A 16,227-nucleotide genomic window follows, 5' to 3' on the forward strand; every position below is an offset into this window, starting at 1 on the left:
ATCTGCGCCGTCCAAAGCGGACTCTCTTACTTCGGGTAATTACTTGTGACTAATTTCGAGCCTTTTTTTTTTTTAATTTGATTTATATGCCGCCCTTCTCCGGAGACTCAGGGCGGCTTATAATGCGCTAAGCAATAGCCTTCATTCTTTTGTATATTTATACAAAGTCAGCTTATTGCCCCCACAACTGGGTCCTCAATTTACCTATCTTAGAAAGGATGGAAGACTGAGTCAACCTTGAGCCTTGGCGAGATTCGAACCTGCAGTAATTGTAGGCAGCTGGTCTTAATAACCAGCTTAATAACAGGGTGCCTTAGACCACTGTACTACCAAGGCTCTTGGTCTGAAATGGTACAGGGTTTTCTACTCGAGCCACGGGGTTGGACTAGAAGACCTCTTAAGATCCCTTCCAACTCAGTGATTCTGTTAGTCTGAGTCATCAGAAGACAAATGGGAAGACGCCAGAAAATGGCGGATTGGTGCAGATGGGATTGGACTGGAGCCAACCTTGGGCATCCCAGGCGTCGGGCGCTGCCCAGTACAGGAGTCGGACGGGCTACCCCACCCCGGGCTCTTCCCCTTGTGGAGCTGGCTGCGTGGGACTTCAGTCTGTGGCAAGAGCAGCCGGTCGAGTGGCTGAAAGTCGAAAGGAGGATCCAGTACAGGGGTGAAATGTTACCGGTTCAGGAGAACCGGTAGTAAAAAATGCTACCGGTTGGGGGAACTGTATTTCCGACAATCAGCTGTGACGCGCAATTTATATTAACTAGGGATTTCCTGCTTTCTAGCTAATCTAAATTGTGTGGCACAGTGGATCCCCCCCTCGCTGTTCTACTTACCTTTGCAGACTCAGAAGGCTTCAAAATGTTCTTTTAGTGCTGCATGGGCGTGCCTCAAGTGTGCATGTGTGTGCAAAGTGCACGCTCGGTAGCAGACTCACAGAACCGGTAGCAGACTTCAGAGGATTTCACCCCTGATCCAGGAGCAGGAAGGCAAATGGGCCCTGCAGAGCATCACATATAAACTCTGGCAGAACCACACGAGGGCGATGTCTTGGCCCATCCCGAACCCTGTGCCGCCAGATGGGGCGCAGCTCCCAAGTGACCCGCAATGCCAGGAGGATCTTGTCTCAGTGCAGGAGGTTCCCGGATGAACATCCTCTTGTCGGGGCATCCAGAGCTCTCGCCCACCTGCTCATTCCTGCAGAGCTTCCCCAAGCGCAGCTGGGCCCCCCCTCCCCAGAGTGCCCTCTGCATCTTCGATCCAGAGGGTGCCTAGCCCTGCCCCGCCAGCCTTCTGGGAACCCCTCTGGGAGGGGTCCTTGGTGCTCTCTAAGCTTGCTTGTTGTCACACAGACGTTTCATTACCCAACTAGGTAACCTCATCAGTGCTTAAAAGGAGTGGGGTTTGCTCTCCATTTATATTCATATTATATCGTAGCTCAGAGTTAATGGTGCAGGGTCTGCTTGGGCAGGGGGTTGGACTAGATGACCTACAAGGTCCCTTCCAACTCTGTTAATCTGTTGACACGAGGGATCCTGTTTGTTCCTGCAGGGCTTTCCCAAACACAGCCTGTCCCCCCACCCCCGCTGCCCTCTGCGTTTGTTAAGTGACATTGCCACGTTTTATGACTTTTTTTTTTGTCCGAGTGGTTAAGCGAATCGTTGCATTTGTTAAGTAACCCAGTTGTTAAATGATCTGGCTTCTCTCTTGAGTTTGCTTGTCATAAGGTTGCAAAAGCTGATCATGTGAACCCCAGGAGAGTGCAATGGTCATAAATATGAGTCTTCTGAATTTTGACCGTGTGACCATGGGGATGTTGCAACGGTCGTAAGTGTGAAAAAGAATCACATGTCTTTTTTTCATTGCCGTTGTAACTTTGAATGGTCACTAAATGAACTGTTGAAGTCGAGGGCTACCTGTACTTGAAGCAAAGGTGAACTTTACAGGTAGTCCTCAACAGTTCATTTAGTGACTGCTAACAACAGCACCGAAAAAAGTGACTTATGACCGTTTTTCACTTACAACCATTCTAGCATCCCCAGTCATGTGATTAAAATTCAGACTTGCTTGGCAACAGGTTCATATTTATGACGGTCGCAGTGTCCTGGGGTCATGTGACCCCCTTTTGCGACCTTCTGACAAGCAAAGTCAATGAGGGTTAGATTCGCTTAGCAATTGTTACTAACTTAACAACTGCAGCGATTCACTTAACGGTGGCCAGAAAGGTCGTAAAATGGGGCAAAATCCACTTAACAAATGTCTTGCTTAACAACGGAAACTTTGGGCTCAATTGCGGCCATAAGTCGAGGACTACCTGTATTCGAGAGGAAGACTCTGGCAGGCACAGCTTTCGAAGGTAGCCACACATTCTTGTTCTGAAGTGGTTTCTTATACAGGAAGTCCTCGATTTACAACAGTTTGCTCGATTTACAACATTTTGGGCCTAGCAGGCCTCCCTGCAGCCTCCCGGGACAAAAAAAACGGCTGGTGGGGGGTGTGCCCCCCTGCGCTCCCCTCCTCCTGTGCATGCGATTGGATGTCCCCTGCATGCGCCCTGCCCCCGCGCATGTGTGGCAGAAACCCAAAAATCAGCTGGCCGGCGGGAGGCGTGCACACATGTGCGGTGGAGCTGAGCTAGGAAGACAGCTCGCGTGTCCACAAAGAGGGCTAGCACGCGTGCCATAGGTTCGCCATCACGGCTGTACTCTTTTGTTGTATTGTCCTGGGAGGTCACTGAGGGAAAGAGAGGAAAGGTGACATGGGGGTTCGTCTTCCTTTCTAGGGGAACAAAATGGCTGCCTGCTCCCCAAAAGAACAGACAGGAGTCACTCCAGTTCTTGCCTGTCTGAGTTCATTTCCCTCCCTCACTTTTTACCACTCAAAGTGAAATCAACAAGGAGGGTAAAATGTCTCCTATTTCTAACCTCCCAAAACCGGCAGCAACTCAGGGGAGAGGAAAACAAAACCATTTATTTTCCGCAATCAGTTGTGGCTAACTACAATATGCGACCTACAATATATATATGTTAAAGAGGAAGCGGCCTGGCTGAGTTGTTCTCATGTTCCATTTTTCTAAAATCCATAAATGGCAATCAGGAAAAAATTGGGAACATTAATTATGTGTGAAACTTTGGATGGTCAAATATATGTGAATTAACTGTGCAATAATTAATTGAAACGCAGCAAGTACTTATATCTGAGAATGCACCCTTTTTGGTTATTGCATGCTAGCTGGGGAATTCTGGGAGCTGAAGTCCACCGATCTTAAATGTCTATGGAGCTTCTCAGTCATCCAGGTCATGGTTGTCCCAATAGACTTGTCAAAAGAGAGAGAAAGAGAAAAAGGGAGAGAGAGAGAGAGAGACAGAAGGAGAGGGAGAGGGAGAGAGATGAGACAGATAGATAGATAGGAGAGAAAGAGAGAGAGAGAGATGATAGAAGAGATAGATAAAGACAGAGAAATAGAAGAGATAGGAAAGAAAAGCAGAAAGAAAGAAAGAGAGAATAGATATGAAAGTATGGTCAAGATTAAAAACTTATCACTGTCTCTTAAACTTAAAGTAAATTCAAGCAATTTTTTTTTTAATTTGATTTATATGCCGCCCTTCTCCGAAGACTCAGGGCGGCTTACAATGTGCTCAGCAATAGCCTTCATCCTTTTTTGTATATTTATACAAAGTCAGCTTATTGCCCCCACAACTGGGTCCTCAATTTACCTACCTTAGAAAGGATGGAAGGCTGAGTCAACCTTGAGCCTTGGCGAGATTCGAACCCTGCAGTAATTGCAGGCAGCTGGTCTTAATAACCAGCTTAATAACAGGGTGCCTTTTTTCATTCCTTTCCTCCCCCCATTCTCTATGAACCCATCTATAAAATCTTATTTCTTCATATTACTCAGCAAAAGGCTAACAACAACAGAAATAACAACATAACTACCGGTTTTGCAAACTATATCTACTCAACCCAATCTGAATTTAAATTTGAGGAAAAAGCAGCCTCTGTTGCTGCCACCACCAAGCCAAAACCAAATGGCCATTTTGCAGAAGGTCAGCTGGTGATGCTAGAGAAACATCTGGACGTAGGAGCAAAATGGTTGCCTCCTTCCAAAACAAAAACACACAGGAGCCACCCCGGTTCTCCCTCCTTCCAAATTTGCTTTGATACTTCTACCTACCATGAAATTGGAATCCCTGAGCAACATGGAGGATAAAATCCCTCCTATTTCCATCCTCACAAACAGGAAGCAATTTACATGAGAAGAAAAGATCATTTACTTTCAGCAAACAATTTTGGCAAGCTTACGCAATTGTTAAGGAGGTAGCAGCCTGACTCTGCAATAGATCTCATGTTCCTCTTTTTTAAATCATGAAAACCCAGAAATGACAATCTATAAATAATCAGTGTTGAATGTTACACTTGGCACATTTATTATTTAGTTATCAAATATATGGACAAATAACTGCAATAATCAATTAAAAGTGAATAAAATATTTTAATGAAAAAAAAATCAGAAGGCACACTTCTTCTTTTAGTAATAGTTTCATTGAAGATTATTGTTAAACAGATAAAGCCAACACAAGGAAAAAAAAAAGAAAAAGTAACCTCTACCTTTATCTGCAATAAGCATAATGAAAATTAACAATTTATCAATCTTTCTTAAAGTAAAACCAATGAACTCTTCATCCTATTCCTCATTTTCCATTCTCTATAAACCCATCTCTAACATCTCATCTTTAACCTCTAATCTCCATCCACTCAGATTAATCAGCAAAAGCCCCTTAAGGCTGTTATGCAATCTACCTATTATAAACTATTATCTATGAAATCCAATTTGAAATCTTTTGCTCCCACACTTAATAACACATAACATATTCTTTTCTCCATAGATCTTCAATCATAATAAAAAAAAGGTTACTGATTCAATGATAAAAGCGGTGATGAAAGGCCCAAAATCTATCCTGGTTCCAGCATGCAGGAAGGGCCTGAAGGGCTCCTGCTAAGAGACCGGCCTAATTCAGAAGAAGGCTGATCCCTCTTCATTCCTCTATCTTTATGCTGGGTGTGTCCCCTGCAAAGAGGAAGGGAAAAATATCCAAGGGTTAGCTGGATCAAGACAGTGAGAGCCTGAGAGGTGCCACACGATAAGAGTTTGGGGGCAGGAAGACCCCCTCCCTTGAGCCCTCTCCCCCATGTTCCTTCCATTGTTTGAGATGAATAGGAGAGAGAAAAGGGATTTCCAAAGTATCTTCACTATCACTTGGTCCTTGGACCCAAAAGCCCTCCCCTCCCTCCCTCCCTCTCCCCCCCCCCATACGCCCCCCCCAAGTCCACTCACCTGTAAGGAGGCTGCTAACGGTCTGGATGCTCCCTGGATTGGAGAAAAAGACACAGAATGAATCAATGTCTTGTCCTGTGAGGTGGACAAATCTCCCTCTTCACCATTAAACCTCTTCAGCTTCACAAACGTCTGAGAGGACATAAAGCTTTTTTTAATTTATTAGTTAAGCTTCCATCCCAAATATCTCATTAGGTGACTCTAGGCAGCTCACAGTAAAATTCAATAAAATGCCATATAGAATATTTAAAACAATAAATAAAAACCAGATTTCCCCATCAGATCATGTTGCCATTGCTCTGACAAGAAGATCATGTTCAGTGTGTGACTGCTGTCTCGAGTCGGACCCAGGACGATCTGGGAGAGACCCACTAATGCCATGGTAGCCATGAACCCCTGGGCGGCTTCCGAGGCCAAACCCAGGGATGGCAGATTGAAGTCTCCCAGGACCAGAATCCTGGGCAAGTCCATGACATCCGTGAGATGGCCCCCAGCAGCTGAGGCAGGGAGGTGGCCATGCAGCAGGGAGGCTGGTACAGTAGCAACAAGCCCATCATGTCAGCCCAGCTTCAGAAACAGGGACTCACAACCAGAATCATGGGGTGGGAGCAACCTGAGTGTCAGAAGAGATTCTCAGATGACCACTGTAAACCCACCAATCCTGGCTGGGATCTCGGTTGGGGCCAAACCCTAAACCCAGCTGGGCATATCTCTGAGAGAGGGAACCCCCCTCCCCTTCCAGATTCAGCCAGATCTCAGCTATCCCACCAAAAGAGTCTCTAACCACTGGGGATTATGGCATTGCCAGTGGTTTTCCTATTTCCCACCAAGGAACTGAGAGCTCTTTCCTCCAAAGGGGGCCAGGCTCCACCATGCAGACTGTGGGCTGCCTCCCCTGCCTGAATCCAACAGGGAGAGTTTCCCTTCTCCTCTGCAGGATGAACCAGTGCAAGGAAAGAGAATTTTGTGACACCCGGCCGGCTTTCATGCCTAAGGCGGGACTAGAACTCATGGTCTCGCCTGGTGCCCTCACCACTAAGCCAAAACGGCTCCAATTATTCTTATGATTCCACCAGAAGCAGACTCAGAGGGAACCCAAGGAGGATGAATTTGGGGGGGGGCTTTAAAAAGTGAGGGCTTTTCCCTCTTTTCATCCCCTCATCCACCCAAAGTCTCGCAAGGGGACAGAATGGCTCTTGCAGTAGCAGCAGCAGCTTCTTCCAACTTACCCTGGTCTGAACTGTTGGATTCTGTGTCACTTGTTGGAATTAAAGCTGGGGAAAAATATTTTGAAGAATTAAATAAGATTATATTAAAATTTGTATGGCAAGGTAAAAAAGCGAGAATAAAATTAAAAATGCTACGAGATTTTAAAAGTTAAAGAGCAACATTATTTGAAAATACTAGTTTGACTATCTACAATGGAGGCATTGATACATCCAAATGTTATGAATATGGAAAAAATTATAAGATCCAAGGACATACTCAATGAAAAGGGATTGGGGAAAACAGATTAGGGATTGACCTATCATGGTGGCCACAATTACAGATACAATCCAGATATGAAAAAGATAGGAAGGCGTATGGATTTTATAAAGAACCACATGAGCTAGATCAGATTCTAATGGGAACAGATGAAAAATTAAGTAAGAGGATATATAATTATTTACTAACTATTAAATTGGAGGAAGAACAAGTAAAAGAAACTATGATAACTTGGGCTAAGAATTTTGGCTGTACAATAGAATTAGACAAATGGCAGAAATTATGGCATAGAAACCACAGGCATACAATGTCAACAGCATGTAAAGAAAATCTCTATAAAATGGCGATTTTCACCTGCAAGAATAGCGAATACGTACAAAGATAAATCTGTTAAATGTTGGAAATGTAACCAAATACCAGGTTCATATTATCATATGTGGTGGACATGTCCCAAAGCAAAAAAATATTGGGATAAAATAAAAAGAATATTTTTAAAAGTGGGGGCCTCTCCTCTTTTCATCCCCTCATCCACTCAAAGTCTTGCAAGGGGACAGAATGGCTCAAGCAGCAGAAGAAGCAGCTCCCTCCGACTTACCCTGGTCTGAACTGCAGGATCCTTTGTCACTTACTGGAAAAGAAAGAAAGAAAAAGAGGGTGAGGAGGTCTCTCTCTCTCTCGGCTTATAGGTGGAGAAGCTCAGCTCTTTCTGACTCCAGCTCCCTCCCTCCCTCCCTCCCTTTCTCTCTCCCACACCATCAAAGACCCACAAATAGATGGAGAGAGTTTGGATCAAACTGCTCTGACTAAAAGGCATCAGAAAGAATTCACACAAAACCAGAAGGCAGAGCTGATCTAAAAAGATACAGATGGATCCAAAGTTTATCTTCGTAACTTGTTTGTACTTAGTGAGCCTTGTGATAGGAGACCAAAAGAAGATCCAGCTGGCATCGCCCAAAGCTCCTTTTCCCTCAAAATGTCCCCTTTTGATCCCTGATTGTATGGAGCTTCTGACTCCATTTGACTCTCAAGCCTTTCCTTTCTGCCTACTTGGAAAACAGGGCATTTTTTTTCACTCAGAGGGACCTTCTCATCTGCTTGAAGGTTCCTTCTCCCAGATGTTTCCCCTTGAAGACTCCACTTCCAAGAACAACCTGGCTGTAATGAAAGGGGGCCCATCTTCCCCAGCTTGGTTCTTAGGATAAAGAGGAAGATACCACACACAAACAAACATACACACACCCCTCTCAACTAATGGTGCCCCTGGTCCCTGCTCTAGGTTGGAGATTACATGGAGAGGACAAATCACTCACTTGGTGCTGCTTTGAGGCCATTTTGATATGTCTCTGAAAAGATAAAAATCAGTGAAAGCTCAAAAGAATCCACCAGAGATCACCCAATCACTCCCTCTGTAGGGGAAATTTTCATGGAAATCCTTCTCTGCTGCTCTTTGATCAAGGCCTTTGAGAGGGATAGAACTGGGATGCCTCTTCCCAGCTCAGAAGAAGACAGGACTGCCTGAATCTCAGACTCAGCTGAATCGAGACTGGAGTCCCAGCAAGAGGCTGAGATCTCAGATGCTCCCCAAGAAGGCTGGGAAAACAGGACAAAAGGAAGCCCAGAAGCAGCTCCCCAAAGGGAGGGATTTGGGGAGAATCTCCCCATCTTCCCCCAATCATCCAAAAAAGAATACTTACTGCAAAAGTAAATAAAAGCCAAAATCCCAACAATCATTACAAGAGGAGTCACAACATAGCCGAAGATGAGCCACGGGTTGGATTTTGAATTGGTTGGTTCTGAATGGGGAGAAAGAGATCATTGAAGGAGAACCCCAAACAATCCTCCCAATCACGGAAGAGACCTAAAGAAATGACAGCTGGAAATACCCAAAATTAAAAACTCCATGGGCTCATTTTTGTGTCCTTCTCAAGGTAACACGAAGATGCCTTGCTAACCGTTGTTAGAGGACGTGTCCTCATGACGCTGCCTCCTTCTCACCCCAGCCCAGCATGAAGGCAACTGAATTCATCTTTGGCTTTTCCACTCAAAAACAGCCATTTTCAGCCTTGTGACTCTTTGCAGGTTACAAAACAAAAACTTCACCAACACAATAATGTAAACAAAATTTGTTAAACAAAACATTTTTGTTTTGTTTTTATAGGCTGCCCCAATAAGCCATGACCCTGAGTGGAATTAGGCAGATCTGTATGCTTTTTTCTTCAGTTTGAGTGTTTGCATTTTATTATTTAAAGTAAAATAGTTCATATCACTAATCATTTTTTTTTAAGTACAAACTTTCATTTCTTTGGCCAGTCCAGAAATAGCATAAAATTGTATTTTTTATTTCCAGAACTTTAGCATGAAAAATGGAATATGGTTATAAGCAGCTTCTGGATGGTCCCACAAATGGCAGAAATAGAATAACGGAATAACAGAGTTGGAAGGGACCTTGGAGGTCTTCCAGTCCAACCCCCTGCTCATTCCAGAGGCCCTCTACCCTTCCAGACAAGCGGCTCTCCAGTCTCTTCTGAAATCTTTCTGGTGATGGAGCAGCCACAACTTCTGAAGGGAAGCCATTCCACTGATTAATTGTTCTCCCCGTCAGGAAATTTCTCCTCAGTTCTAGGTTGCTTCTCTCCTTGTTTAGTTTCCACCCATTGCTTCTTGTCCTGCCCTCAGGGGCTTTGGAGAATAGCTGGACTCCCTCTTCTTTGTGGCAGCCCCTGAGATATTGGAACCTATCATGTCTCCCCTAGTCCTTCTTTTCCTTAAACTAGAAATGCCCAATTCCTGCAACTGCTCTTCATATATTTTAGCCTCCAGGCTCCTAATCCTCTTTCTTGCTCTTCTCTGCACTCTTTCCAGAGTCTCCACATCTTTTCTATATGGTGGCAACCAAAACTGGATGAAGAATTCCAAGTATGGTCTTACCAAGGCATCATAAATTGGTATTGCTTGGGGGAGGGGAGGTTTGAGGAGGAAACTTTCAATTTTAAGTTCTCTTGCATAAAATTCAGGATTCCCATTGAATAGCAATCATGCCACTTGTGAATTGATGCTTGCTAAAAACAACAACAAAAATAAAAGGAATATTTTATTTTGCCTGGGATATCAGTATAACAATTAAATTTGAATCTTTTTTGTATCGTGGTGAAAATCATCAATAAAAAATTGGAATTGGAATTTTGCAACCTAGGAAGTCCAGGGTAAAAACCGTTAAGGACACTTATGAGCATATACAGAACTCTTTGAGAGAGGGATTTTTTCCCTTGGTTTTTATGCTGAGCCTCAGGAATTCACATATCATGTCATATGATTGGTTGCTGATTTGCTTCCGGGTGCAATTCAAGGTGCTGGTTTTCACCTTTAAAGCCCTTCATGGCTTGGATCAGGTGATCTGAGGGACTGTCTCTTGCATCTACCCAACTCACCAGAGCGGGGAGGCAGGGAATGCTGTGAGTCCCATCCACCTAGAGAGATACGCCTGGTGGGACCCAGAAGAAGGGCCTTCTCCGTGATGGCTCCCTCTCTCTGGAACATCATCCCCCCCAGAGATTAGAATGGGCCCCACTCTAACACTCTTCCGGAAGGCGCTGAAGACCTGGTTCTGCCAGAGGGCCTGGGAAACCCAGAACGGGATGGAGCCCATTAAATGGCTCGTGTGATCTGCTGTCATCAGGGCAGGGGGTGGGAGTTGGGGGGTGATTTTGTTATATTGAACTTTATTAATTTATTTGACTCTTTTTGTTAGTTTTTGTTGTTTTAAATGTGGTTTTATATTCTGTAAGCCACCTTGAGTCACCATGGGCGAATAGGCGGCAATATAAATTCAATAAATAAATAAATAAAATAATGTGTAGTTCTCTTTCGTAGAGCAGCAACACATATGACATTTGACCTTTAAAGCAGGAAACGCTGTTAGTCTCTGATGGAAAAAACTCAGATTTGGGAGCCTCTTTTCTGGCTCCTGAGGCATCAGTTCAGCCACTCTGCATTTCCTGAAGTCAGCTGCAGTCAGGGGTGAAATGCTCCCGGTTCGGACTAGATCAAAATTTGGCATTCAGAAAAGGGGCTACCAGACTCCTCCTGATTCTTGTATTTTAGTCAAAATTTGGCATTCAGAAAAGGGGCTACCAGACTCCTCCTGATTCTTGTACTTTAGGAATTGTAAACAAAAGGAAATCTCTTTCTGGTGCTCAGCGTAACTTCTGCTTTTCTGCTGTGGGCAAGAAACAGGGAAGGCCTCAGAGAGGATCTAAGGGGATTTCATCAGGATCGGCCAAGTATTGTGATGGGATTCTGTAGTTTCCATCACCTGAAGCCAGTTCTATGGTCTGGTCCCTGCAGCTTCACCAACCTCAAACACTGGGAAAACCAATGGCTTAAAGCTCAGGTATGTTCACACCTGGACACAATTGGGGTCAGATTTCTCTCCCACAACCCTCCAGCCTGCCAAAGAGCCCAGCCTTCTCCTCCCTGCAGCCTCTCACCCTTCAGTTCCAAGTCCAGAGGCTCCGGCAGGCTGTCATGTTCCACGTGGCATCGATAGCGGTCTCTCTCTTTGGGATCGATCTTGACACTGATCCAGTAGTGGTAGGTCCCATCCGCATTGGGGGCCAGAAACCCACGGAGGGTGTCCTGCAGCCAGACCTCCCCGTCCCTCGTCCAGGAGGCATCAATCTCCTTGGGGTAGAAGCCATCCAAGCGGCAGACGTGCATTTCCATCCCATCCTCCACCTCCGTCCTTCTCACTGTCACCTTTGGGGTCTCTGCAGAAACGGCAACCCCAGAATTAATTGAGCCCCTCCAGAGCCTGGAAGGCGGATCAAAAAATTGAAGGGGCAGAAAAGTCTCCCACTACTTAGTTTCATCCCAAGGATTTGCTGCTGATCCACACAGACACTTGATCCAGCCACAACTACATCTTGCAAGGGTAGAAAGTGCATTTTATGTTAATGGAGGCCCGGCAATAGGAACCCAACAGAACTTCCCGCATCCTGGAGAGGGGCTGGGAGGGGAGGAGAAGGATTCCTTTCAGGGCAAACAGGCTGCAGACCAGGGACCCAAATGGGCTGAATGTGTACAAGAAACCCGGCCATAAAGGAGGAAAGTCCAGCCTGGACCAAATGCTCACCTGTCCTCTGCAGTGTCTCATTTCCATAGGACAGGTACTTCTCCAGCCACTCAATACAGATTTCCTCCAGGTAGGCCTTCTCTCTCTGATTCTTTCCTGGAAGAGCATCCCATTTCCTCTGGGTGATCTGGGCCTGGGGGTCGGGAGCCACCCAGGTGAGGGTCTCCGGGTCGAAGGTGAGGAAGGTCCTCCCATCATAGCCATGCTGTTCAAACCCTCCTTTGGTCCCGTCTGCACAGACTTCACAGCCGTACATCCTCTGCAGTGTGTGAAGGCCTGGAAAGAGGGACAGGAAGATGTTTTGTGGAGTCCCCAAGAGAGACAGAGACCCCCCTTCCCTGTTGGGACCCTGAGACAGGAGGAACACAGCGAGAAAAGGGATAAAATGGATGGAAAATAAAAGAAATACGTTTTTCCCTATGAAGCTATTCAGGTCCCTCTGGATGAGCCTTGAGATCCTCCATATTGGACATTTTAGGTCTCCAGACCCAGCCATCCTCCCATGTTCCCCTCCATCTTCTCCCTCCCCCAAAGGCTCCTTCTGGGCAAAAGGAGAACAAGCAGCACCAGCCTTGCCTCGGATCCTCAGGGGCCCAAATCCTCCATCTAGACTCTCAACGTAGAGCCAAAAGCTGGAAGGGAGATGACAAGGAGACCCCCGAACATCCATGGCAAGGCTCCAAGAGAGGCTGCTCAGAAGCTTTTTCCTCAGGAAACCCCCATCCTTCCTTCCTCCCCACATTTGCCTCCTGGTACCCTGATCATACCTTCCACTGAGACGTTTGCATTCTCACAAACCCAAAACGGGGGCTCTGGTTCCCCATCCCCAAAATGATAAGAGGATCCAATTCTCACATCCTCTTTTTCCCCAGAGAGAAGCCAAGTAAGGGAGCCTTCAAGGGGTGGTGAAATGCTACCGGTTCAGGCAAACCGGGAGCAGTCATATGGCCTGGGTCGCAGAACCGACAGTGACCGCAGGCTGGCCACGCCTCTAAACCAGTCCCCCGGTCACTGCTTGCTCGCTCCGCCCCGTTTCTGCAAAGGCAGAGCCCCTCCCAGCAAGGCAATCCAAAGAGGGGAGGGGGATGCTGCAGAAAAGGCTGCCTTCCACCCGTGTCTCCCATGTAGGTTGTGCGGGGCTTGGGGCTCCAAAGCAGCCCACTCAATTCCCACCCGGCCACCTGCCTGCTGGCGCCACTCCGAAAACTGGGCCCGCGGAGTCCGGCACTCTGGGGGAAGGAGGCTCAGCCGCAGCACTGCTTCCTGGTGGGGAAGAAGTGGAGCAAAAGGGGTGGGAGCCACTGGTGGGGCAGCAGCCCCCCCATGCAGGGAAAGAGGCAGGCCCAGCCATGCCACCACGATACCTGCAGCACTTTCCCTTCGGCCTGGGTGGCGGCGCTTAGCTGGGCGAGCCAGTGTGGGTAGCTCTTCATCTTGCTGAAGAGCAAGTCGTCACACTCTGGCCATCTTCTGGCCAGAGCAGAACATGGCGTGGGCGGAGAGGCCGAATTCCTGTGGGAATCCAGTGGGCTGCTTTGGAGCCCCAAGCCCCGCGGAGCCTGCACAGGAGGCATGGGTGGAAGGCGGTCTTTTCTGCTGTATCCCCCTCCCCTCTTTGGATTGCCTTGTGGGGGGTGGGGCTCTGCCTTTGCAGAAACGTGGCAGGCGGTTTGTACGGAGGATTGGCGGGGGCGTGATGCACAGTCCTCCAAGATGGAGAGTGGAACAAGAGAACTATTTGAGGTTCGCTTGGGCAGTCAAGCCAGATGGTGGAGGGAGGGCTTCAGAAGGGCAGAATGTGCAGCTCTTCGCTGCAAAATGAGTGACGTCAAGTTGGCCACGCCCACCCGGTCACATGACCACCAAGCCATGCCCACAAAACCAGTAGCGAAAATTTTCAGATTTCAACACTGGACCCTTCCCCCATTCCTCTGCTTCCCAAAGGAATGGGGGAAGTCAAGGGAATTGAAAGACTCTGCCCTTCCTAAGGGAAAAGGTCAAGAGGATTTCGCCTCTGAAAACACCCCCGTTACTCTTAGAGTTCTGCGTGTCTGAATAGTCCACGCTCTCAAATTCTCCGGAAAGAAAACTGACAACCCCATTTTCCCCTTAGTGTTCAAGGGAAAGAAGGTCTCTCCAATTGCCCCCCTTCTCCATCCTTCATCATAGGCCTGGGTCTCTGAAGTTCAATGGAGCCCCTGATCCACACCAGGAAAATGGCAATTGCCAAATCTCCCTTTGGTTTGCTGGGATCAGAAAAGGCGCTGGAGTATTAAAAAGTTTTAATACCTGTAACCTGCACAGAGAATTTTAGTTATGGGCCCAGGATAAAGTTACATTATTATTATTTTTTTTAAAAAAAGAATAAATATATTTTTAAAAGCCTTTTTAAAAAGTATGGCAGCAGCCTTTCCTTTGGGAGGGGCCTTCTTTCTCCCCTCCCCTGTTCCTGGGGTGGGGAATATGGGGCCAAAGGAGCCCCCTAACCCATCACTCACCTTTGCTCTGATTGTAGCGACTCCTCAGAGTCTCCAGGCCTTCTCTAAATATCTCCTCACTGTCACGTACTGCCTGGGTCTGAGTGTTCCAGTATTGGGGGTTGTCCTTCCCCACCTTCTCCATCCAGGAGACTTGAGGTGTCATCCTTCGGCTGTTGCTATCATAACGAACAAAGACCTGACCATCCACATACCCCACAGCGACAAAATGGGGCTGTCCCTGACCGGGGTCCTTGATAGCGGTGTAGAAATACTTCATGGAGTGGGAGGAGGCACCTGGAAGGGACCGAGAGGGGCAGAGTTAGGGGGGTTTCAGGTGACGCCACAACCTCCCTGTCTGAAATACACAGAACCGAGTGGAGAAACAAGCCGGATCCTCCCAGCGCCAGAAGAAGCCAGAAAGAGCCACCAAACCTTGCCCCAAAGTAGGAAGGAAGACCCAGGCGGAGTTGTGGTGCTGAAGGCAGCCAGGAAGTTTGTGAATTGATCTGATCCAAGGCAAATGCTGCTTTCCGACAACCTCCACATTGGGGGAGGAAAAGAACTGCGCTTGGGGGGGGTACCCAGATAGACTTGACTGACCTCTGGAGGGTCCACCCCTTGTCCTGTCGGGGTGTGTGTGTGTGTGTGTGTGTGTGTGTGTAAGGGGCAGCAGAATCCAACCCAGGCTTTGAGGTCCCTTCTGAGAGGGGCCAGAAGGGGAGGGGGAGTAGATGAGAAAGAGGTAAGATTTAGGGGGCTGAGAGAGAGAGAGAGAGAGAAAGAAAGAGAGAGAGAAAGAGAGAGAAAGAAAGAGAGAGAGAGAGAGAGAGATTCCTTGGATAGATCCCCCCCCCCCAGCAAAAGAACCGACCCCGAAGGGACTCACCGAAGCAGCTCTCCCGCAGGGCGACCGTCACCAACACCAGGAGCAAAAGGGGCGCAGAGCGCAGAGCCATCCTGGCCGTGATCCTCAAACTGCCACTCCGCTTTCCGGAAATTGCAGGCCAACGAAGAGACGCCCCGGGTGAGAAACAACGCAACAATCCAGAACAAGCCGGCGATTGGCCAAGCTCAACCAGTAGGAAAAAAAGTTATCCCGTGTCGTCATTGTTGCTAGGTAGACGTCCAGGCGCAAACGGCCAGAGAGGAGGGGAAAGGAAAGCGAAAGTTACCATCAGGAAATCCCCGTCCAGAGATTCCGCCTTTTGGGGAGAGGGGCAGAACTGGAGGGGGGGGAATGCTGGGAAAAGAGGGAGGGTTCTCTGGGCCTGAGGCGAGGGGCGCAGGCGAGGAGTGGGGTGGGTGAGGAGCCTGCGTTCCTTTTAGGCTCCGTAGTATCTCAGCTGGCTATTTGGGGAAGTTCGAAAAAAAGTAATAAAATGGCTGCTCCTTCCTTTGCTTCTTCTGAGACCAAAATAATAATTAACTGTTCCGGCTACCATCCTTGTTATTATAATTGCCAAATTTAATTGATTTTGACACTCCCTGCGATGAGCAAAGTCTGAGCGTCTATGGAGATTCTCTCTCTTTTTTTTTTTTTTAGAAGTTTTACAATTACATTTTCACCCCACTTTCCCCCCCCCAACCCACCCCTCACTCCCCACCCTAACCCCCCCAAACCCCCCCTAACCCTCCCCCCTGACTTCCACAGAATATAATCCCATCAAAATCCCCTTTTTTATAAAACTTGAACCCCTCAAACCCCCTTATAATTTTTTTCCCTTCACAATTCATACATTTCTATTTTTATATAATACTTTCAGTGAAAAGCTATTTGATACTTCCTAACTTGG

General features: G+C 47.2%; 1 protein-coding gene across 1 annotated transcript; it reads right to left on the reverse strand.

Annotated features, from left to right (window-relative positions):
• Window positions 1-4,475: 4,475 nt before the first annotated feature.
• On the reverse strand, window positions 4,476-15,665 carry LOC117660080 (class I histocompatibility antigen, Gogo-B*0101 alpha chain-like). Its single transcript, XM_060693483.2, has 10 exons — window positions 15,321-15,665; window positions 14,453-14,728; window positions 11,955-12,230; window positions 11,311-11,589; window positions 8,518-8,616; window positions 8,134-8,166; window positions 7,419-7,451; window positions 6,568-6,612; window positions 5,339-5,371; window positions 4,476-5,071 (listed from the first exon to the last, which is right to left on the reverse strand). The coding sequence occupies exons 1-10, from the start codon at window positions 15,388-15,390 to the stop codon at window positions 5,040-5,042; spliced, it is 1,176 nt and encodes a 391-aa protein (XP_060549466.2). The 5' UTR covers window positions 15,391-15,665; the 3' UTR covers window positions 4,476-5,039.
• Between the last annotated feature and the right edge of the window lie 562 nt (window positions 15,666-16,227).

The sequence above is a fragment of the Pantherophis guttatus genome, chromosome 2, assembly GCF_059756535.1.
Source record: "Pantherophis guttatus breed Tessera chromosome 2, ASM5975653v1, whole genome shotgun sequence".
NCBI classification, from domain to species: domain Eukaryota; kingdom Metazoa; phylum Chordata; class Lepidosauria; order Squamata; family Colubridae; genus Pantherophis; species Pantherophis guttatus.

Coding starts and splice junctions, on each gene's coding strand:
- LOC117660080 (XM_060693483.2), bottom strand. CDS start 15,390: ATGGCTCTGCGCTCTGCGCCCCTTTTGCTCCTGGTGTTGGTGACGGTC. Junction 8,167..8,517: donor GGCTTTTATTTACTTTTGCA/GTAAGTATTCTT, acceptor TTATCTTTTCAG/AGACATATCAAAATGGCCTC. Junction 7,452..8,133: donor TGGCCTCAAAGCAGCACCAA/GTGAGTGATTTG, acceptor TTTCTTTTCCAG/TAAGTGACAAAGGATCCTGC.